At 35.8% G+C, this 24,273-nt stretch overlaps 1 protein-coding gene across 3 annotated transcripts in view; it reads left to right on the top strand.

The window, feature by feature from the left end:
- PTPDC1 (protein tyrosine phosphatase domain containing 1) overlaps window positions 1-24,273 on the top strand; it is an 85,383-nt gene that overhangs the window by 22,519 nt on the left and 38,591 nt on the right. For 2 of the 3 annotated variants that reach the window (XM_061199357.1, XM_061199358.1), the window contains one exon: window positions 14,711-14,798. The exons of the other annotated variant lie outside the window; for it this stretch is intronic. In XM_061199357.1, the coding sequence (XP_061055340.1) occupies window positions 14,717-14,798 (82 nt within the window). In that variant the 5' untranslated portion in view covers window positions 14,711-14,716. The remainder of the gene's footprint in view (window positions 1-14,710; window positions 14,799-24,273) is intronic. 3 annotated transcript variants of the gene reach the window in all.

The following is a 24,273-nucleotide window of genomic DNA, read 5'->3' as shown; positions in this document are numbered from 1 at the left end:
CCAGAATGGTACATTTGTTATAATCAGTGAACCTACATTGATACATCATAGTCAGCCATAGTTTCCCTTAGGGTTCATTCTTGATGTACATTTTATGGATTTGGACAAATGTATAATGACATAGTCACGGTTAGAACATCATACAGCGTATTTTCACTGCCCTAAAAATCCTCTTGCTCTGCCTATTCATCCCTCCTTATCTCTTTGCCTCCCCCATCCCCAGCAACCACTGATCGTTTTGTCTTCATAGTTTTGCTTTTTCCAGAATGTCATATAGTTGGAATCATATAGTATGTAGCATTTTCAGATTGACTTCTTTCACTTACTGATAATACATTTAAGATTCCTTCATGTCTTTTCATAGTTTGACAGCTCATAGTTTGACAGCTCATTTCTTTTTAGTGCTGAATAATATTCCATTATCTGGATGTACTGCAACTTGTTTATTCATTCACTTATTGAAGGGCATCTTGATGCTTCCAAGTATTATAAATCTGTTATAAACATTTGTGTGCAGGTTTTTGTGTGGACATAGTTTTCAACTCCTTTGGGAAAATACCAAGGAGCATAATTGCTGGATTATATAGTAAGAGTATGTTTAGTTTTGTAAGAAACCACCAAACTCTTTCAAAGTGGCTGTACCATTTCACATTTCCACTAGTAATGTACAAGAGTTCCTATTGCTCCACATTCTCACCAGCATTTGGTGTTATCAGTGTTCCAGGTTTTAGCCATTCTAATAGGTGTGTAATGGTATCTCATTGTTGTATTAATTTGCATTTCTCTGATGACATATGATGTGGAGCTCCTTTTCATATGATTATTTATCATGTATTTTCTTTGGTGAGGTCTCTGTTAAGGTCTTTGGCCCGGTTTTTACTCAGGTTGTTTGTTCTCTTACTGTTGAATTTTAAGAGTTGTTTGTATGTTTTGAATAACAGTCCATTACCAGATGTTCTTGTGCAAATGTTTTTTCCCAGTCTGTGGTTTGTCTTCTCTTTCTCTTGACTTTGTCTTTCACAGAGCAGAAGTTTTTAATTTTAATTAAGTCCAGCTTATTAGTCATTTCTTTTATGGATTTTGTCTTTGGTGTTGTATCTCAAAAGGCATCACTGTTCCCAAGGTTTTCTCCTATATTATCTTATAGAAGTTTTATAGTTTTGTGTTTTACATTTTGGCCTATCATTGATTTTGAGTTAATTTTTGTGATGAGTCTAAGGTCTATGTCTAGATTAATGTTTTTTTCTTATGGACGTCCTGTTGTTCCAGCACCATTTGTTGAAGAGACTGTATAGCTTTGCTCCTTTGTCAAAGATCAGTTGACTTTATTTATGTGGGTCTATTTCTGAGTTCTCTGTTTGGTCCATTGATCTGTTCTTTTGGCCAGTACCACATTGTCTTGATTACTGTAGCTTTATAGTAAGTCTTGAAGTCAGGTAGTGTCAGTACTCCAGCTTTGTTCTTCTCATTCAGTATTGTGTTGGCTATTCTACGTCTTTTGCCTTTCCATATAAACTTTAGAATCAGTTTGTTGATGTCTGGAAAATAACTCGTTGGGATTTTTTTGGCTGAGATTGCATTGAATCTATAGATCAAGTTGGGAAGAACTGACATCTTGAAATATTGAATCTTCCTGTCCATGAACATGGACTATTTTTCCATTTACTTAGGTCTTCTTTGATTTTGTTCATTAGTGTTTTGTAGTTTTCCTCATGTAGGTCTCATATATATTTTTAGGTGGCTCATTTTCTAAATCCATTCTGCCAATCTCTGACTTTTGATTGGGGTATGTAATCCATTTACACTTAGTGTAATTACTAATAAATTAGAATTTACACCTGCCTTTTTCTTGTTTTTATATGTCTTGCAGCTTTTGCATTCCTTTATTCCTTGATTCTTGCCTTCTGTTGTGTTAGATATTTTTGATTATGCCTTTCCAATTTCCTTTTTGTTTTCTTTTCTGTTTATTTTCAGTTATTTTCTTAGCACTCACCTTAGGATTACAATTAGCTCTTAAAACAGTCTCGTTCAGATTAATACTAGTTTAATTGAAGTATTCAAAATCTTTTCTTCAGTATATCTGCATTTCCTTCCTCTTTTGTACTATTACTGTCATCAAATTATACTTTTATATACACTATATGCTTGTCAACCTATTTTTGTAATTATTGCTTTATGCAAGTGTCTTAAAACTGGTCAAGAAAAGAGTTATGTTTAAAGAGTTATAGTTATTCTCATAATACCCATTTAGTTAACTTTTTTTGGTGCTTTTTATTTCTTTGTGTGGATTCAACTTACCCTATAATGTCATTCATTTCAGCCTGAAGGATTTCCTTTAGTATTTCTCATAGGGCAGGTCTGTTAGCAACAAATTCTCTCATATCTGTTTTATGGTTTTGGATTGTTTGTTTTTAAATCTGGAGGTGTCTTAATTTCTCCTTCATTTTTCAAGGAGAATTTAGCTGGTTATAGAATTCTTGGTTGACCATGTATTTCTTTCAGCACTTTGAAGGTGGTCATCTCACTGTCTTCCATCTTTTCTGATGAGACATAACCATCTCTTGTTACCCTCTTCATGGTCGTATTTTAGGCTACAACTTCCTCCACTCAGTTTTAGTTGCCTCTTTACTTTCATCTGCTTGCTTTCTTCCAAAATCCATTGAAGACTCTTGCTCCTTGCTCTGTGAGCTTATTCTTTTTAAAATTTCTTCTCACCAGGGTCTTAGGAGGAAGGGAAAGCTAGTGTATGAGTTCAATCTACTACTTAAACCAGATATTCTCTGTATCTTGCTATAGAAGGTCTAATCTAAGCCTGTGGTGTCCCAGGAGCTACACACCTGCCTATGTTTTAAGTCATCCAAGCTTGTCACCCAAGTATTTGAAATATGTTTCACAGGATAGCTTTTTCTTTGAGAAGTAGTTCAGGAATTTAAGAGGTGTAAAATCTTGTTATCCTTCCCAGTCTGTAAATAAATGGGGATAGTAAAGTGAATAGTAAACTCTGCTTCATCCAGTATTTTAAGCTTTTCATGTTGAACTAGCTGCAATTTATTTTAAAAATTCTAAACAGTATCACAATATGTGTATTTAAAGGTGAATGTAATTATATGTCTGCAATACTTATATACTTACTAAAAGGAATATTCAGATACTAAACATCTGTTGGTTAGGAATCCTAATTATGGTCTCCAAAATGATGCGGTGTGTGGTGCTTGACTAAAAAGTGGCTGATGTGGAGTCTTTCTTCTTGCTGATAACCACTTGCATAGCAGTGCCCTGATTCCAGGTGATGTGTTTGGTTTAAAATAGAATTTTGGTAGGAACATTAGTGCCCAGGTCTCACCCAGGAACATGAGGCTTTTTCTTGATCTGGTTGATGATATAGGACTTCTTAATGTATTTCAAGACATTGCAAAGATTGGCTCAGAAAAAAAGAAGGTTTGCTTGTGTGACAGGTTTTAACAGAACCCAGGAGACACTCTTTGACAATAACCTATAGAATATGTGCTGTTAGGTAAATGCAGATTGCTTACCTAATGCAGTAGTTCTCAAAGCATCAGCATCCCTGGAAACTAGTTAAAAATGCAGATTCTCAGCCCCTCAGACCTACTGAGTGGAAATTCTGGGGGTGGGGCCTAGCAGTCTGGGTTTTTAAGAAAGCCCTCCAAGTGATTCTGATGAGTGTTGAATTAGGAATTGTTGACCTCCTTATGAGTTTAGAAGTATCTGTGGTGGTGATGTTCACGTGAGGTTGGTTCAACCCTGTAGGAATAACCAGCCAGATGTGGTTGTTTGTGGGAAAAGGCTAGGGAGTATGGAAACCTTGCTTGTGAAAACCAGCTTCACCTATTGTTAATATCTTACCTATCTGCTTTATCATCATGTGTTTTCTGAAGAATCTGAAACAAGCAGCATATTTCTTTAAATGATGAAATGGTGAGAATCCTACTGAAGTATTGTTTTTCCCTGATCTGTGATGAGTCTCCTGAGAGACAGGGACGCTGCCTAAGGTGTATTTAAGGTGTGAGATCACAGAAGCCAGTGAAGTTCATAGCAAACTGCCAGACATATTGTATATTCAAAGCAGTCCTAAGTTCTTTCCCTGAGGACTTACATAGTTAGAAAGGCTGGAGGGATTTGGAAAAAAAAGAAAAGGTGTTTTTTAAATGTTGCCTGCCTGCCCTCCGGAAGTGACTTGAGGAGAAAGGGGATTTTATATAGTTCTGGGGGTTTGGGGGGGTTTTTTGTTGTTTTTTGGGTTTTTTGTTTTGTTTTTTTTGAGGTTGCAGATTCGGAGGTGAGGACTTACAGTTTAAAAGTAACCTGGTTTTGTTTTGTTTTACTACATAAAGAGTCATAAGGAGTGCTTTAATTCTTTTAAGAACAAAATACTACTGTGGTATTAGGAAGCTATGTTTTATAGCATCCGAGCCACTAGATAAATCTTCAGTCAGCCCTTCATGATGAGGGGATGTGAATAAAATGTGTAATTGGTATTAGGGAAGGCATCCTAAAGGAGAGAAAATTTGGGCTGAGGGTTGAATTTATTGTCATCATGTGTATTTGGCTGAAGAAAAACAGCTACACCCCTCAGGGAATTAGAAGAAATACAAATTTTTCAGGTTGAAAATAGGTGAGAAGTTGGAGATATAACTGTGATCAGGAAAGCTAAGATAGGGAGAATGCCATTCCTTGCATTTGCGTAGTGGTACTGTCTTGTAATTGATAGGCTCTTAGCGATAATCTTGAGATAAGTAAAGCACTATTACTGTGCCTCCTTTACAGATTAAAAAGCTGAGGTTCAAAGAGATTAAATGATGGTGGTGTGGTGGCAGCTACTTTTTATTGAACGTATATTCATGTATTTGTTCAACAAATCTTTGAGCACCTACTACGTGACAGGCCCTTTTCTGGGCTTTTGAGACACAACAGTTGACAAAGCAGACAAAAATCTATGTCTTCATTGGGTAGAGAAAGGCAGATGATAAACAGGATAAATAAGTTAATTATGTAATGTTCTAGATGTATTTTCTTCATAAGTCCTGAAGAGAAAAGTGGAACAGGGAAGGGGAGCTGGTTTAAATTGTAAATAGGGTAACTAGAAGGGTTTTGAAGAGAAGGGTGACATGAAGTTAACAAGATCACTCTGGCTGCTGTCTTGAGAACAGACTGAATTATGGATCAGGCATGGAATTAGATCTGTGTACTGGCTCTCAGGTAATCTTTATAACTACTGCAGAGCAGATAGTGAGTCTCAGAGATGTTAGTAGGTGTGCTTAAGATCACAGAGCTAGTAAGTGCCAACAACTCTATTGAAAATATGTTTAGATTTTATAACGTTATGTTCAGACCAGCTGCATTTCTTTTTCTGTTGGGAGGGAGGAACCTAAAATGTGTTAAACCTAAAAGGGGCTGTGTTCTTGATATTTGTCTTTGGTACAGCAGTGAATGAAGATTTGGAATGAAGAATCAGCAGATTGCCTGCACAGAGCAAAATAAATTTGAAAATTTTGCTGTGGAAAGGAGATCTGAAGAGTTTCTTGAAAGTGAAGAAATTATAAATGGTGCAGAATCCAGCATAGCCAAGTTACAATGAATAGTGTAGCTGACTAACAGTGACGTTCCTTTTATTTAGTGTGAGGTCTTTCTTAATTGTTGAGAAGCTGTATGTGTAGTGGTTAAAAGCACTAACTCTGGAGCTAAACTGTGTAAATTCAAATCCCAGCTCAAATCCCAATTCAAATAATAGATGTGACTTCAGGCAAATTATTTGATGTCTCTTTGCCTTAGTTTCCTAATCTGTAAAATAGAAATAATGTACAAACTGAACATGTTCTTACCATACAATCCAGCAGTCATGCTCCTTGGTGTTTACCCAAAGGAGCTGTAAAACCTATGTTCACACAAAAACCTGCACACAGATGTTTATAGCCACTGTATTCATAATTACCAAAACTTGGAAGCAACCAAGTTTTTCAGTAGGTTAGTGAATAAACTGTGTTACATCTAGAGAATGGAATATTATTCAGCACTAAAATGAAATGAGCTATCAAGCCATGAAAAGGCATGGAGAACCTTACTTGCATATTACTAAGTGAAAGTACCCAATCTGAAAAGGCTACATAATGTATGATTCCAACTGTATTATCAATACATTCTGGAAAAGCCAAAATACGGAGACAGTAAAAAGATCAATGGTTGCTAAGGTGGGGTAGGGAGCATAACTAAGTGGAGCATAGAGGATTTTTAGGGTAGTGAAAATATTCTGTATGATACTATAATGGTGGATACATGTCATGCATTTGTCCAGTTCCACAGTGTCCAATACCAAGAGTGAACCCTAAGGTAAACTGTAGACTCTGGGTGATTATGATGTGTCGATGTAGGTTCATCTATTGTAACAGATGTACCACTTTGGTGGGGGTTGTTGATAATGGGAAAAAGGCTGTGCATGTGCAAGGTAGGGTGGGGGTTTATGGGAAATCTCTGTACCTTCTACTTAGTTTTGCTATAAAGCTATTTTTTTGTTATAAAGCAGAAACTAACACACCATTGTAAAGCAATTATACTCCAATAAAGATGTTTAAAAAATAAATAAATAAAGCTATTTTTTTAAATGGGAATAATGGTAGTATTCACCTAATAGTGTTGTCATGGGTATTATATGAATTAGGATATATAAAGCATTTGGAACAGTGCCTGACATCGAGTAAGCTTATGTGTTTTAGTTATTATTCATGAACATAAAAATATTTATATAGGTTTCATGGGTTCACTTATAGACTTGGGCTTCCATCTCTGTTTTTCCCCATACAAACTTAAGTTTTTCAGCCTCAAATTCTTCTGTCATGGTTGCTGTGTAGAATCTAATCATATTGACTGTACTTCTTTAAGTGTGGGCAGAAGGCCTCTTACCAGAATGAGCTGGTGTGTAAGTTGATAATACAAATTGTTACACCAAACTTACCAACTCAGACATTTTGAGGGTGGGCTAAGGAATCTGCATTTTCCACAAGCACCCAAGGTGATTCTGATGCAAGTTGGAGTGGTAGTGCTTTGAGAATCTAGGAAGGATTATACCACACTTCTAACTTCCCAGGCACTTCTTAATGTAATCCCCACAAATTCTCTCCCAAAAATACACGTGTAGATTTTGGCAGATCACTGTGTATCTGGAAGATGGAAGGGAAAGTAATGACCTAAGAACTCCTCAGTCCACCTCAGAACCCAGTCTCTGGTGTGAAGTGACTTTTTTATGAAGTAGAACATACTTTGTATTGAACTCTTACTTTGTGATGATTCTTAACAGTATGAGTCATAGTCCATGCTGTTCTAATTTTTAAGTATTAGGTACTAATTAGTGAGCGTGTGATTAATCCTAACAGTTGAGTCATTTTGAGGGACTTTTGGGATAAAAGCAAATTCTAGGATAGAGTGAGCAAAATATCTGTCATAAGGAGCAGAAAATGAAGTTAAGTAATATATGATGGTGCAGTGAAATGATAGGATTACTATTCAAACCCTTTTTCTCCTGAACCTACAACCAGGCACATGAAATAAATTCAGTTGTGAATGGAGATAATGTTTTTATAAATCTTCTTGAAAAGCTCAACCATTACTAACTACTGGCAGGACTGTTTTACAGATAATGAAGGGAATCCTTTACAGATTCTTATAAAAAATCACAGGAAAATGAAGTGAATATAGACAGAAGGGAAAGAAACAAAAAGATTACAGATATTGGTTTGCAAATGAAAATAAACACGCATTTATTGAATACCTATATACCAGACATTGTGCTAGAAACACACACACACACACAACCTCTCATCTTCACAGCATCCTAAGAAAGTAGATATAATAATCCTCATTTTACAGAAGATAAAATTGAAGCTCAAAATGGTTCATACAGCAGGCAATGAACTGAGTCAAGATTTAAACAGAGAACTTTTGATTGTACCATATAGTTTAACTAACCTAGTTGAGCTGTATATAGTTGAACAGTAAATTAATGTTTTTATGCAGAGTCAATGCACAATGAGCACTCTTGCAGAGTTCCCCTGAATTTGAGGTATATGAAGAGGGCCAACGGAGATTTCTGCTTCCAACCAAGATGAAATAACAGAGACCAGAATCACCCTCCTGCCTAAAATAACTATGAAACCAGGAAAAATATATAAAAAATGGGTTTTGGACATTGGAAAGCAGGCAGCTTGGAATTGTGATATCTGAGAGGAGAAATGTGGTGAGCCTAAGGTTGCACCAGCTGCCTCCCTGGAAGCAATCTGTAGGCTGCAGTGCAGGGAGTACCTAAACAGAGCCTTCTCAGAGATGTGTAGAGAGCCAGGGTGGCTAGAATTTGCAGCGTAGCGTACTGGAGAGAAGGGAGCAGCATGAAGAGAGCCTTCAGAAACGTGCAGAGGGCCCTCAAGTCTTTGCTGGCCTAAAGTATTTGGCTGAGTACTGATCTGTGCAAATTACCCAAGACTAGGGAAAGATACAGGAAGGAGTAGACAGAACAGTTTTCAGGGCACTCGGGGCTGGAAATAGTTCGTGTTCCCACCAGCCAGAGAAGAAAGGCCTCATAATACCCAGAGAAGCAGGTGGAAGCCTTAGAAAGATGTGGCCTTAAGCAATGGGCTAAATTAGCCTAAAATAAAGGCAGCTCTGGAGCTGCCATACTGATTTCAAATAACTAGTCTAATGAGAAAGGAAAAAAAGTCAGCACTTGAGACCTATTGAATAAGTAATGAGGATTTCCTTGAGGAGAAAGAAGGATTAAGTAAAACAGGATGAAAGTTTGACTGGTTGTTCAGGAAAACAGGAAAGCTGTTTAATTTATAAAGCAGTGGAACTGAGGCTACTAGAGTTTAGATGAAGGCAAGTGATCAGCAACTGCAAGAAGAATGAAAAGGAATCTGCACTGGATGCTTTTGATGGCCCTACAGATACAAATAGAGCTGATTTTCTGTTTTAACTGTTAGATTTTGAATGGTCTTGAAATATTCTGTTTCTCAAACTAATGTTTATTATATATTTCAGATCTTTGAAAATTGGTAATTTAACTGTACGCATGTATAGTAACTCTTGGGTTACTAACACCTTTAAAGAAAATTTTCCATTCTTCCACTGTTTTTCCTAGGTTAGCAGAATTACTTTTTCATATAAAGCATGTCGTGTTGTTTGGTAAAATATAGTATTTAAGCTTTACAGTTGTAGATAATTTACAAATAAGGAGAATTTTTTATTTTACTACTTTTAAAGATGACTTATAAAGTCATATTAGGATACCTATGATATTCTTTGAAGATGGACTGTCTTTAATTTTGTAGATTAACTTACGTTTTAGCAATAGTACTGTTAACCTGCAAAAAAGGGACAACATTTATCACCCCCAAATGGGAGACATTAAATTGGGATTTACATCTTATATTGGAGAAAGCTTTTTGTATTGTGTCACTGAGGCCAGAAAAATCAAAGGAAAAATCTTACAGGTTGGACTACAAGACAGAGTAAGACTGCTAGGCAAAACACACAACATATTTAAGACATGGTAAACTATTTTTAAAAAGATGTACAGGGACTTCCCTGGCGGTCCAGTGGTTAAGACTTAGCCTTCCAATGCAGGGGGTGCAGGTTCATTCCCTGGTCAGGGAGCTAAGATCCCACATGCCTTGGGGCCAAAAAACCAAAACATAAAGCAGAAGCTATATTGTAACAAATTCAATAAAGACTTTAAAACTGGTCCACATCAAAAATAAGTAAATAAAAAATAAAAAGGTGTGCAGCATATATGATGAAGAGTTGATATTAATATAGAAAGACATCTTGCAAGTCTGTAAGAAAGGGGCAAATGTCCCAGTAGGAAAAGGGCTAAATTCTGAAGCAGGCAGTTTATTTACAAGAAATTCACTTTTTTAAAAAAGCTTCTGAAAAACTACTTTGCCTCACTTAAGGAATGCAAAGTAAAACAATAATGAGATGATTCTGTTAAAAAGGTTTAAAATGGCTGGCATTGATAAGGACGAAAGAAAAGACTTGTCTTTTAATAAATTGTGTAAATTGGTCAGATCTTTCTGTAGGGCACAGTGGATTGGTATTAGAAGCGTGCAGGCTGTATTCATGTCCCAGCTCTACCAGTGAAAATGTGTAATCTCAGGCAAGGTTTCCCACCTGAGAAAATGGAGCTAATAATAGTATATACTGCATAGAGTGATTCTGTAAGAATGACATGGATTTTGTAAAGTAAAGCACTTAATATAAATCATGGTACTTGGTACACAGATGATTTTAGCTTCTGAAGGAGACTCAATCTGCATATTGAAAGGAACTAATAATCAAGGTTAATGAAAAGGGCCTGTTTCTAATACACTGATTGACATCCAGACTTCTCATCAGCAATGTTGTTTGTTAAAACACAGTAGACATGACATAGCATGGCTTTCAACCTAGAATTCTGTAAGTAGCCAAATTATCAGCTGAGTACGAGGATAAAATAAATATTTTCAGAATGAGAGGACTTAGAAAGTTCATCGTCCATTCACCTTTCATGAAAAAATTACTTGAGGATAGAGCAAAGCCGAAGCAGAATCTGAGGAACAGTGGCCTCAACTCAGGGGTGCAATTAAAAGAAATCCTAGGTTGATAACTGTTTAGTGGGCCTAGGAAGCTTTTCATCCACATTAGAATTAGGAACCCAAAGGGCTTGGAAAAAATATTTTTAAAAAGCAAGTAGATAATATGATTACGATAATATGATTAAGAATTTGAAAGATCTTAGGGATATGATAAATATTTGTTTCTTTTGTCAGCAAGAAAAAGGCGATTAAAAACCAGGGGGAAGTCTATATAAGAAATACATTGTCTAAATTTACAGATTTACAGATTTTAAAAATCTGCCCTTGTTTTAAGCAGCTAATGAAATAAAAGATAATCCACTTGACACTGATGCTTGGAATGTTTTACTTTGAGCAGCACAGGTTTTGTGATACAAGATTGCACTTCTTTTTATATGAGTCCAAGCATAAAACTTGGTAAAAAAATTTTTTAAGGTAAGTATGTATGGATTATACATATGTGTATACAGATATATATATATAATATCTAATACACTCACAATAATTATATTGTATTTCATCTTACATATTGGAATAAGCCTATAGACAAAGCATGGGAAACTTAATTACAGATATAGCTAAAGCTTAAAAATTAAAAATCTTTTAAAAAAAGAAATGATATAGTTAGCAGAACTTGGAAGTGGAGGGGAAAGGTGAAATGGAATAATACAGATAAACTACTTTTCTTATTTTACAAGGTAAGGAGTCAAGATACTGTTTAAACTTGATAGAAGAAGAGATGGTTAAAGGATGTTATTTAGAATTACAAAGATAATCAGAAGAATTAAAAATACAATGATGTATTAAATGGGCAAAGGTTTGGCATGGTGGGAGGTTGGTAGAGTAAATGAGCCAATTTTCTCATCTTTTATACCAGGAATTCAATAATCTGGTGACTCATTTTAAAGATGATAAAATAATAACCAGAGGTGTACATATAGTCACTACCCCCCAGAAGAACTAAAGCCTATGTTTACATTGTTTACCTCTGGGGAGTAAAGCTTGGGCTGGGAAATAGGAATGGAGACTTTACTTCTCCTTCTGTACCATTTATTTCACTTTAAATTTTATATATGTTTAATTATCTGTACTGAATGTCCATTTTTTAACCTCGAAATGTATTACAGATCATTTTTTAGCCTTTTTTTTTTTTAACCATTGTATCCTGATGTGTCTTGAGACTGCTGAAAACTGCTTGAGACTGCTGAAATATGATGGTAAGCCACATACACTGCAGACAGAGGAGCTGATTGTTTTTGTTCTAATTTTTGATGATCACACCCCACCTGAGGGATACATCTCAGCTCTGAGTACTAGGATATGAATAACTATAGAGTGTAAATAGAAAAGGGCATCCAGGTCTGTGAGGTCTAGAACCATTACATATGAAAAACGGTGAGGGGAGGAACTGCTGGTGGTTAGTCTGGGAAGATGTAATTTGGGAGTAAGGGGAACATGATCACCAGCCAGCTTTTGATATGAGGAAGAAAGGGTTTATTTATTCTGTGTAGTCTCAAAGGGCAGAAATATTTCTGACCAATGGGCAGAAATTACAGAATGGCCACGTTATAAAGAGCTTTCTAACTACCAGAGCTGTGTGATAATGTCAGTGTTACTGTTCAAAGACATTGTGGAGAGAATGCTCTTGTGCGTTAGGATTCTAATAGAGGACTTCTGAGGTTCCTTACAACTTTGAGTTTCTGAGGGGCTAGTTAAAAAGAAAGTTTTTTAAGACAGTCCACAATCATATTTGTACTCTTTACTATCCAAAAGAGTAAAATTAATTCAACACTCTTTAAAGCCATGGGGTTTTTCTGTTTTTGTTTGTTTTTGTTTGTTGTTTTGGCCGTGTGGCACAGCGTGTGGGATCTTAATTCCCTGACCAGGGATCGAACCCGCGCCCCCTGCACTGGAAGCGTGGAGTCTTAACCACAACATGAAAAGCCACGTTTTCAATGAGCTCTAGGTCTTGGGGATACAGGCATAAATAAGACATGAATAGATCCATGAAACTCAGTCTAGTATGCCCATTTCAGCTCAACAGATGTGCAGTGAATGTGTTCCTTACACCAGACTCTCCCCTTTTCTAGAGACAGAGATGAGCAAATCATGGCTTCTCCTCTCGAGACCCCGTGGTGTGCAGGGGAGACAGTTCAGTAGTCGCATTTCATTACATTACAGCTGAAGAGCTTAGGGTGGCATCAGGGAAGCCTTCATAGAAAAAGTGACGACTGGTTCTACCTTGTTACCACATGCTGGATCACCTGGGACATGCTTTATAACTCCTCATCTACAAAACAACCTGGGCTAGAACTCCCCTGACTGCTGTAAAATTCCATGGTTCTAAAATGGTGGTAAATTGTTTTTTGGTCAAAACATGTTTTAAAAATCCAAATTTTTGAAAGTAATATGGTAAAAATGTTTACTGTAAATCTAATCATAATGGATATTCTTTCAAATTAAGTTTTTGCTAATGAGTTTCCTGGAACAACTTGTTCCATTAGTCCATTGACTTCTTGTCTTTATGTAACATTCATTTGAAATGTTATGCCCATTATAAAATTTTGTATTAATTAGTATGATACCAGATTTGTATATAAATATTGCAGGAATTTCTTTTTTCTTTCATGTTAGAAAACCTCTATGATGTTAATTCTTGTATTTCTTTTGAAGGGAGACAGTTTCATTGAGTAGGACTTTAGATTAAAAATTTTATACCTATTGAGCATATAAAAGTTGATTTTAGAAATAAAATTTTAGTGAATTTGAAATTGTTGGAGGACCCCTGAAATTTGTGATTTTTTTCACAAAAATAAATGCTCTAAGGAAAAATATTAAGGCTGTATTAATTACCACTGTTAATTTATTGGTGCAAAAAATTTCAACAGATTTTTAGAGCATTTTTTAAAAATACATAACCATATAAAAATTATAGTTTGACCCCCCCAGTCATTGATGCCCAAACAATAAACGTGCTTTTTCAAAGAAAAATATTAAAATCATTATTTAGAAAAAAGCCTTAATGTTGTGTGTGACTTTCTGTTGTGTCACAGTCAACTCTCCCCTTCTAGAACATTCCAAGCTTCTAATCATGGCTTGGTCTTTCTGGTGACCAGCACCATCCAGGAGCCATCCAGTAGCCCACCTAGAGTTAAAGTTGCCTTATTAGAACTGGAACAAAAGAGGCTCCTAGGGCTCCTATCACTTAGGAATTTACGATGGTCTAGTTGCCCTGTGTCAGGAACCAGGGAACAAAGATCAATATGTGTTTTTCTTATTTCACAATCCAACACATAATAGGGGCTTCAGAAAGGTGGCAGTTTTTGCTTTTTGACACATAAAAAGATTTACTTAACTTTCCTCAGTGGAGAAACCATAGCAACACAGTGATCACTTAGCCATATAACTTAGCATGAACTAGATGAAGACTGTTAACTGTAAAGTTATAAACTCAGTAAACTCTCATTTAATTAGTAAAGAATGAGGGCTTCTGTTTAATTGCCTAGTATACCGTCATGTCCACAATAAATGTTACTCCTTGAGCCCAGTTCAAGTACAAATTCCTTCTTCAAGCCTTGCACCTGCCCTCAAATTGGACAGCCCTCTTGCTTGTCCAAGACTGCCTTGTGACACTTAGCACATATTAGCATTATTTGTGTCTACATCTTATCTTCCCAACAGTCTATAGATGTATAGGAAGAGTATGTCTTATTTTTCTCTGTAATGTCCTTACTGTCTAGCACAGCACTGTACAGTAGAATATCATGTGAGCCACATATTCAAATTTAGATTCTCCAGTAACAATAAAAAGAATCAGAAAAATAATTTTAATGTATTTAACCCAATATATCAAAAATATTTCAATGCCAAATAAATGTAAAAAATTAGATATTTTACATTCTTTTTTTGTACAAGTCTCCAAAATCTTGTATTTTATATTTACAAATCTGTACTAGCCACATTTCAAGTGCTCAATAAACCCTTAGCTAATGACTGCTGTATTAGACAGTAGAAGTCTAGCGCATTATAGGTGATTAGCATATGAATCTTCTATAGGCAAACCTTCAAAAAGTAATCTTTTCCCCCCCCAACAGACTACCATGGCTGCGGGAGTCTTGCCTCAAAATGAACAACCATGTTCTCCTTTGGTGAATAACAGTGGGTATGCTGCAAACATGAAAGGTAATAGTTCTTTAATATGCTTTTTGTCTTTGTGTAAACTAGAGTTTAATAAAGTTATATGAATACACATGAAAGAAAAGGCTGATTCTTCATATTGGAATCTCAAGTTGCAGGTACTACTTACAGCCTTTTGTTTATTTCTGCCTTACTGTTTTCACCTGTTAAAATTCCTTTTCAAAATCCTGAGTAATGACCTTAGCCTTTTTTATTCCTTAATTTTTTATACAATTTTTGAAGGTTACTTTGCATTTACAGTTCTTACAAAATGTTGACTATATTCCCTGTGTTGTACAATATATCCTTGAGCTTATCTTACACCCAGTAGTTTGTACCTCCCAGTCCCCTACTCCTGTATTGCTCCCCCCACCACTGGTAACCATTAGTTTGTTCTCGATATCTGTGAGTCTTCATGTTATATTCACTAGTTTGTTGTATTTTTTATATTCCACATGTAAGTGATATCATACAGTACTTGTCTTTCTCTGACTTATTCACTTAGCATAGTGCCCTCCAAGTCCATCCATGTTACTGCAACTGGCAAGATTTTGTTCTTTTTTATGGCTGAATATATTCCACTGTGTATATATACGCCACATCTTCTTTATCCGTTCATTTGTTGATGGACACTTAGGTTGCTTCCATATCTTGGCAATTGTAAATAATGCTGCTGTGAACATTGGGGTGCATGTATCTTTTCGAGTTAATGTTTTTCGTTCTTTTGGATATATACCCAAGAGTGGAAGTTCTATATGGTAGTTCTATTTTTAGTTTTTTGAGAAAACTCTATATTTTCCACAGTGGCCACACCAATTTACATTCCCACCAACAATGTACAAAGGTTCCCTTTTCTCCACATCCTTGCCAACATTTGTCATTTGTGTTCTTTTTAATGATAGCTATTCTGACAGGTGTGAGGTGATATCTCATTGTGGTTCTAATTTGCATTTCCCTGTTGATTAGCTATGTTGAGCATCTTTTCATGTGCCTGTTGGCCATCTGTATTTCCTCTTTGGAAAAATGTCTATTCAGTTCTGCCCATTTTTTAATCAGGTTTTTTTTTTTTTGATGTTCAGTTGTATGACCTGTTTATATCAATATATGTTGGATATTAATCGCTTATTGGTCATATCATTTGCAACTATCTTCTCCCATTCAGTAGGTTGTCTTTTCATTTTGTCGATGATTTCCTTTGCTGTGCAAAAGCTTTTAGATTTAATTAGGTCTCATTTGTTTATTTTTGCTTTTATTTCCTTTGCTTTAGGAGACAGATCCAAAAAAATGTTGCTACAGTTTATGTCAAAGAGTGTTCTGCCTGTGTTTTCCTCTAGGAGTTGTATAGTACCAGTCTTAAATTTAGGTCTTTAATTCATTTTGAGTTTATTTTTGTATATGATGTTACAGAATGTTCTAATTTCATTCTTTTACATGTAGCTGTCCAGTTTTCCCAGCACCACTTATTGAAGAGACTGTCTTTTCCCCATTGTATATTCTTGCTTCCTTTGTCATAGATTAAGTGACCATAACTGCTTGAGTTTATACTAGGCTCTCTATCCCTATTGATCTATGTGTGTTTTTGTGCCACTACCATACGGTTTTGATCACTGTAGCTTTGTAGTATAGTCTGAAGTCAGGGAGCATGATTCCTCCAGCTCTGTTCTTCTTTCTCAAGATTGTTTTGGCTATTTGGGGTCTTTTGTGTTTCTATACAAATTTTTAAATTATTTATTCTAGTTCTGTGAAAAATGACATTGGTATTTTGATAAGGATTCCATTGAATGTGTAGATAGCCTTGGTCAGTATGATCATTTTAACAATATTGATTCTTCCAATGCAAGACCATGGTATATCTTTCCATCTGTTTATGTCATCTTCAATTTCTTTCATCAGTGTCTTACAGTTTTCTGAGTACAGGTCTTTTGTTTCCTTAGGTAGGTTTATTCCTAGGTATGTTATTCTTTTTGATGCAATGGTAAATGGGATTGTTTCCTTATTTCTCCTTCTGATAGTTCATTGTTAGTGTATGGAAATGAACAGGTTTCTGTGTATCAAGTTTGTATCCTTCAACTTTACCGAATTCATTAATCAGTTCTAGTAGTTTTCTGGTGACATCCTTAGGATTTTCTATGTGTAGTATCATGTCATCTGCAAACATTAAAGTTTTACTTCTTCCTTTCCAATTTAGATTCTTTTTATTTCTTTTTCTTGTCTGATTGCTGTGGCTAGGACTTCGAAAACTATGTTGAATTAAAGTGGCGAGGGTGGATATCCTTGTCTTATTCCTAATCTTAGAGGAAATGCTTTCAGCTTTTCACCATTGAGTATGATGTTAGCTGTGGGTTTGTCATATATGGCCTTTATTAAGATGAGGTGTGTTCCATCTACTCCCACTTTCTGGAGAGTTTTTATCATAACTGGATGTTTGATTTTATCAAAAGCTTTTTCTGCATCTATTGAGATGATTACATGGTTTTTATTCTTCAGTTTGTTAATGTGGTATATCATATTGATTGATTTGCAGATATTGAAAAATCCTTGCATTCCTGGGGTAAATCCCATTTGATCATGGTATATGATCCTTCTAATATATTGTTGGATTTGGTTTGGATTTTGGTATTTTGTTGAGGATTTTTGCATCTATGTTCATCAGTGATATTGGCCTATAATTTTCTTTGTCTGATCTTGGTATCAGGGGATGCTGGCCTCATAGAATGAGTTGGAAGTATTCCTTCCTCTGCAAATTTTTGGAATAGTTTGAGGAGGATAGGTGTTAACTCTTCTCTAAATGTTTGATAGAATTCACCTGTGAAGCCATCTGGTCCTGGACTTTTACTTGTTGGGGAGTTTTTTTTAAATTACTGATTCAGTTTCATTACTGGTAATTGGTCTGTTCATAGTTTTTATTTCTTCCTGGTTCAGACTTGGGAGTTTGTACCTTTCTAAGAATTAGTTCATTTCTTCCAGGTTGTCCATTTTATTGGCATAGAGTTGCTTGTAGTAATCTCTCATGATCCTTTGTATTTCTGTGGTGTCAGTTATAACTTCTCCTTTTTCATTTCTACTTTTATTGGTTTGAGTCCTGTTCCTCTTTTTCTTGATGAGTCTGGCTAAAGGTTTATCAATTTTGTTTATCTTTTCAAAGAACAAGCTTTTAGTTTCACTGATCTTTGCTATTGTTTTTGTCATCTCTATTTTGTTTATTTCTGCTCTGATCTTTATGATTTCTTTCCTTCTACTAACGTCAGGTTTTGTTTGTTCTTCTTTCTCTAGTTCTTTGAGGTGTACGGTTAGGTTGTTTATTTGAGATTTTCTTGTTTCCGGAGGTAAGCTTGTATTAGTGTAAACTTCCCTCTTAGAACTTTTTGCTGCATCCCATAGGTTTTGGATTGTCGTGTTTTGTTTTCATTTGTCTCCAGGTTTTCTTTTAATTTCCTCTTTGACTTCTTCTGTGATCCATTACTTGTTTAGTAGCGTATTGTTTAACCTCCATGTGTTTGTGTTTTTTGCAGTTTTTTTCTGGTTGATTTCAAGTCTCATAGTACTGTGGTCAAAAAAGATTCTTGAGGGCTTCCCTGGTGGCACAGTGGTTGGGAGTCTGCCTGCCAGTGCGTGAGATGCACGTTTGAGCCCTGGTCTGGGAGGATCTCACATGCCGCAGAGCAGCTGGGCCTGTGCGCTACAGCTGCTAAGCCTGTGCTCTGCAGCCCTTGAGCCACAGCTGCTGAGCCCATGTGCTGCAACTGCTGAGGCCTGCGTGCCTGGAGCCTGTGCTCCACGGCGGGAGAGGCCACCACAGTGAGAGGCCCGTGCACCGTGGCGAGGGGTGGCCCCCTCTCACTGCAACTAGATGGAGCCCATGCGCAGCAACGAGGACCCAGTGCAGCCAGGAATGAATGAATGAATAAATAAATAAATTTATTTTTTTTTAAAGATGCTTGATATGATTTCAATTTTCTTAAATTTACTGAGGCTTGTTCTGTGGCCTAGCGTGTCATCTATCCTGGAGAAATACTCCATGTGCACTTAAAAAGAATGTGTATTCTGCTGCTTTCAGATGGAATGCTATATATATATATATCAATAAAATCCATCTGGTCTAATGTGTCATTTAAGGGCAGTGTTTCCTTATTAATTTTCTGTATGTATAATCTCTCCATTGATGTAAGTGGGGTTTTAAAGTCCCGTACTGCTACTGTGTTACTGTAAATTTCTTCCTTTATGTCTGTTCATATTTGCTTTATGTATTTAGGTGCCTCCTATATTGGGTGCATATATATTTACAGTCTGTATATCTTCTTCTTGGATTGATCCCTTGATCATTGTGTAGTGTTCTTCGTTGTCTGTTGTAACAGTCTTTATTTTAAAGTCTATTTTGTCTGGACTTCCCTGGTAGTCCAGTGGTTAAGACTCTGTTCTTCCAGTGCAGGGAGTGTGGGTTCGATCCCTGTCGGAGAACTAAGAGCCCACATGCTGCATGGCTCGGCCAAGAAATATAAATCAATCAATCAATCAATCAATCAATAAGAATAATAAAACAATTTTTAAAAAATAAAATAAATAAAGTCTATTTTGTCTGATATAAGTATTGCTACTCTGGCTTTCTTTTGAGTTACATTTTCCTGGAATACCTTCTTCTATTCCCTGACTTTCAGTCTGTATGTGTCTCTAGATCTGAAGCAAGGCTCTTGTAGGCACCATATACACGGGTCTTGCTTTTGTATCCATTCAGCCACTCTGTGTCTTTTGGTTGGAGCATTTAGTCAGTTTACATTTAAGGTAATTGTCGATGTGTATGTTCTTATTGCCATTTTGTTGATTATTTTGGATTTGCTTTTATGGGTCTTTTATTCCCTTTCTTCCTTTGTTTTCTTCTCTTGTGATTTGATGAATGTCTTTAGTGTTATGTTGTATTCCTTTTTCTCTTTTGAGTGTATACTTATTATAGATTTTTGGTTTGTGGTTACCATGAGGTTTTCATATAGCAGTCTATATATATACATGATTGTTTAAGTTTTTGATATCTTAATTTCAAATGCATTTTTAAAACCCTGCATTTGTACTCTTCTCACGATTACTGGTTTTTCCTTTTTTATTGAAGTATGGTTGATTTACAATATTGTACAATTACTGTTTTTGATGTCGTATTTTACATCTAATCGTTTTGTGTATCATTTAACTGCTTATTGTGGATATAGATGATTTTACTACTTTTGTCTTTTAACCCCTCTACTAGCTTTGTGTGTGGATTATTTCCTACCTTTACTGTATGATTGCCTTTACCTATGAGCTTTTTCATTTTGTAATTTTCTTGTTTCTGGTTGTGGATTTTTCTTTTTTGCCCGGAGAAGTTCCTTTAACATTTGTTGTGAAGCTGGTTTGGTGGTGCTGAACTCCTTTTAGCTTTTGCTTGTCTGTAAAGCTTTTGATTTCTCCATCAAATCTGAACCAAGAGCTTTACTGGGTAGAGTATTCTTGGTTGTAGGTTTTTCCCTTTCATCCCATTAAATATATCTTGCCACTCCCTTTTGTTTTTTATCTTAGTTTTTTTAACTTTTTATTTTATATTGGCGTATAGTTGATTAACAATGTTCTGTTAGTTTCAGGTGTACAGCAAAGTGATTCATTTATACATATACATGTATCTATTCTTTTTCAAATTCTTTTCCCATTTAGGTTATTACAGAATATTGAGCAGCATTCCTGTGCTATACGGTAGGTCCTTGTTGGTTATCCATTTTAAATACAGCAGTGTGTACATGTCAATCCCAAACTGCCTAACTATCCCTTTGCCCCACCATTCCCCCGGTAACCATAAGTTTGTTCTTTAAGTCTGTGAGTCTCTTTCTGTTTTGTAAATAAGTTCATTTGTATCATTTTTTTTTAGATTCTGCATATAAGTGGTATCATTCAATATTTCACTTTCTCTGGTTTACTTCACTCAGTATCTCTAGGACCTAGACAATCTCTAGGTCCATCCTTGTTGCTGCAAATGGCATTATTTCATTATTTTTAATGGCTGAGTAATATTCCATTGTATATATGTACCACATCTTCTTTATCCATTCCTCTGTCGATGGACATTTAGGTTGCTGCCATGTCTTGGCTATTGTAAACAGTGCTGCAATGAACATTGGGGTGCATGTATCCTTTTGGACCACGTTTTTCTCTGGATATATACCCAGGAATGGGATTGCAGGATCATATGGTAACTCTATTTTTAGTTTTTAAAGGAACTTTCGTACTGTTCTCCATAGTGACTGTACCAATTTACATTCCCACCAACAGTGTAAGAGGGTTCCCTTCTCTCCACACCCTCTCCAGCATTTATTGTTTGTGGATTTTTTGATAATAACCATTCTGACTTGTGTAAGGTGATATCTCAATGTAGTTTTGATTTGTATTTCTCTAATAATTAGCAATGTTGAACATCTTTTCATGTGCCTCTTGGCTATCTGTATGTCTTCTTTGGAGAAATGTGTATATAGGTCTTCTGGGTTGTTCATTTTGATGATATTAAGCCACAGGAGCTGTTTGTAAATTTTGGAGACTAATCCCTCATCAGTCATATAATTTGCAAATATTTTCTGCCATTCTGTGGGTTGTCTTTTCGTTTTGTTTATGGTTTCCTTTGCTGTGCAAAAGCTTTTGATGAGTTTCATTAGGTTTCCTTTGTTTATTTTTGTTTTTATTTTCATTACTCTGAGAGACAGATGGAAAAAGATATTGCTGCAATTTATGTCCAAGAGTGTTCTGCCAATGTTTTCCACTAAGAGTTTTATAGTGTCTGGTCTCACATTTAGGTCTTTAATCCATTTTGAGCCTATTTTTTGTGTATGATATGAAAGAATGTTCTAATTCCATTTTTTTCCATGTAGCTATCTAGTTTTCCCAGCACCACTTATTGAAGAGACTGTCTTTCTTCCATTGTATAGTCTTGCCTCCTTTTTCATAGATTAATTGACCATAGGTGCGTGGGTTTACTTCTGGGCTTTCTATCCTGTTCCATTGATCTATATTTCTGTTTTTGTGCCAATACCATTACTGTTTTGATGACTATCGCTTTGTAGTAGTCGGAAGTCAGGAAGCCTGATTCCTCCAGCTCTGTTTTTCTTTCTCAAGATTGCTTTGGCTATTCATTGTCTTTTGTGTCTCCATACAAATTTTAAGATTTTTTTGTTCTAGTTCAGTGGAAAATGCCATTGGTAATTTGATAGGGATTGCATTGAATCTGTAGATTTCCTTGGGTAATGTAGTCATTTTGACAATACTCATTCTTCCAATCCAAGAACATGGTATATCTTTCCATCTGTTTGTGTCTCTTCTATTTCTTTCATCAGCATTTCATAGTTTTCGGAGTACAGGTTTTTTGTCTCCTTAGGTAAGTTTATTCCTAGGTATTTTGTTCTTTTTGATGAGATGGTAAATGGGATTGTTTCTTTTTTGGGAAGGGGATTGTTTCTTGAATTTCGCTTTCTGATTTTTCATTGCTAGTGTATAGAAATGCAACAGGTTTCTGTGTATTAATTTTGTATCCTGCAACTTTACCAAATTCATTAATCAGCTCTAGTAGTTTTCTGGTAGCATTTTTAGGATTTTCTATGTATAGTAACATGTAATCTGCAAACAGTGACAGTTTAATGTCTTCTTTTCCAATTTAGAGTCCTTTTATTTCTTTTTCTTCTCTGATTGCCACAGCTAGGACTTCCAAATCTATGTTGAATAAAAGTGGTGAGAGTGGACATCCTTGTCTTGGTCCTGATCTTAGATGAAATGCTTTCAGCTTTTCACCTTTGAGTAAGATGTTAACTGTAGGTTTGTCGTATATGGCCTTTATTATGTTGAGGTATGTTCCCTCTATGCCCACTTTCTGGAGAGTTTTTATCATAAATGGGTGTTGAATTTTGTCAAAAGCTTTTTCTGCATCTATTGAGATGATCATATAGTTTTTATTCTTCAATTTTTAAGAAAAATGAAATCATATCAAACATCTTTTCCATCTACAATGCTGTGAGATTAGAAGTAAACTACATGAAAAAAAAACTAAAAAACACAAACATGTGGAGGCTAAACAACATGCTACTAAACAACCAATGGATCACTGAAGAAATCAAAGAGGAAATCAAAAAATACGCACTGACAAATGAACACAAAAGCACAACAATCCAAAACCTATGGGATGCAGCAAAAGAAGTTTTAAGAGGGAAGTTTAAAGCAATAGAGTCTTACCTCAGGAAACAAGAAAAATCTCAAGTAAACAACCTAACCTTACACCTAAAGCAACTAGGGAAAGAAGAACAAACAAATCCCAAAGTTAGTAGAAGGAAAGAAATCATAAAGATCAGAGCAGAAATAAATGAAATAGAGATGAAGAAAACAGTAGCAAAGAACAGTGAAACTAAAAGCTTGTTCTTTGAAAAGATAAACAAAATTGATAAACCTTTAGTTGGAATCATCAAGAAATAAAGGGAGAGGACTCAAATCAATAAAAGTAGAAGTGGAAAAGGAGAAGTTACAACTGACACCACAGAAATACAAAGGATCGTAAGAGACTAGTATAAGCAACTATATGCCAATAAAATGGACAATCTGGAAGAAATGGACAAATTCTTAGAAAGGTACAATCTCCCAAGACTGAACCAGGAAGAAATAGAAAATATGAACAGACCAATCACAAGCACTGAAATCGAAAAAAAACTCCCAACAAGTAAAAGTCCAGGACCAGATGGCTTCACAGGTGAATTCTATCAAACATTTAGAGAAGAGCTAACACCTGTCCTTCTGAAACTGTTCCAAAAAATTGCAGAGGAAGGAAGACTCCCAAACTCTTTCTGTGAGGCCACCATCACACTGATACCAAAACCAGACAAAGATACCACAAAAAAAAGAAAATTACAGGCCAATATCACTGATGAACATAGACACAAAAGTCCTCAACAAAATACTAGCAATCCGAATCCAACAGTACATTAAAAGGATAATACACCATGATCAAGTGGGATTTATCCCAGGGATGCAAGGATTTTTCAATATCCACAAATCAATCAGTGTGATACACCACATCAACAAGTTGTCACTCCCTTTTTGCCTGCAGAATTTCTGCTAAAAAACCAGCAGATAGCCTTGTGAGAGTTCTCTTGTATGTAATTTGTTGCTTTTTCCTTGCTTCTTTTAATATTCTCTCTTTAACTTTTGTCATTTTGATTACCATGTGTCTTGGTGTGTTTCTCTTTGGGTTAATCCTACATGGGACTCTATGCTTCCTGGACTTGGGTGACTGTTTCCTTTCCCGGGTTAGGGAAGTTTTCAGCTGTTGTGTCTACAGATATCTTCTCAGGCCTTTTCTCTCTCTCTTCTACTTCAGGGACCTCTATAATGCCAAAATGAGTGCACTTGATATTATCCCAGAGGTCTCTTAAACTGTCCTCATTTCTTTTCTTTTTTTCTGTTCAGAATCAGTGATTTCCACCACTCTGTCTTC

Source organism: Eubalaena glacialis, chromosome 9 (genome assembly GCF_028564815.1).
Source record: "Eubalaena glacialis isolate mEubGla1 chromosome 9, mEubGla1.1.hap2.+ XY, whole genome shotgun sequence".
NCBI lineage: Eukaryota > Metazoa > Chordata > Mammalia > Artiodactyla > Balaenidae > Eubalaena > Eubalaena glacialis.
The sequence above is the reverse complement of the archived record's forward strand: the minus strand, read 5'-3'. Positions and strand labels throughout refer to the sequence as shown.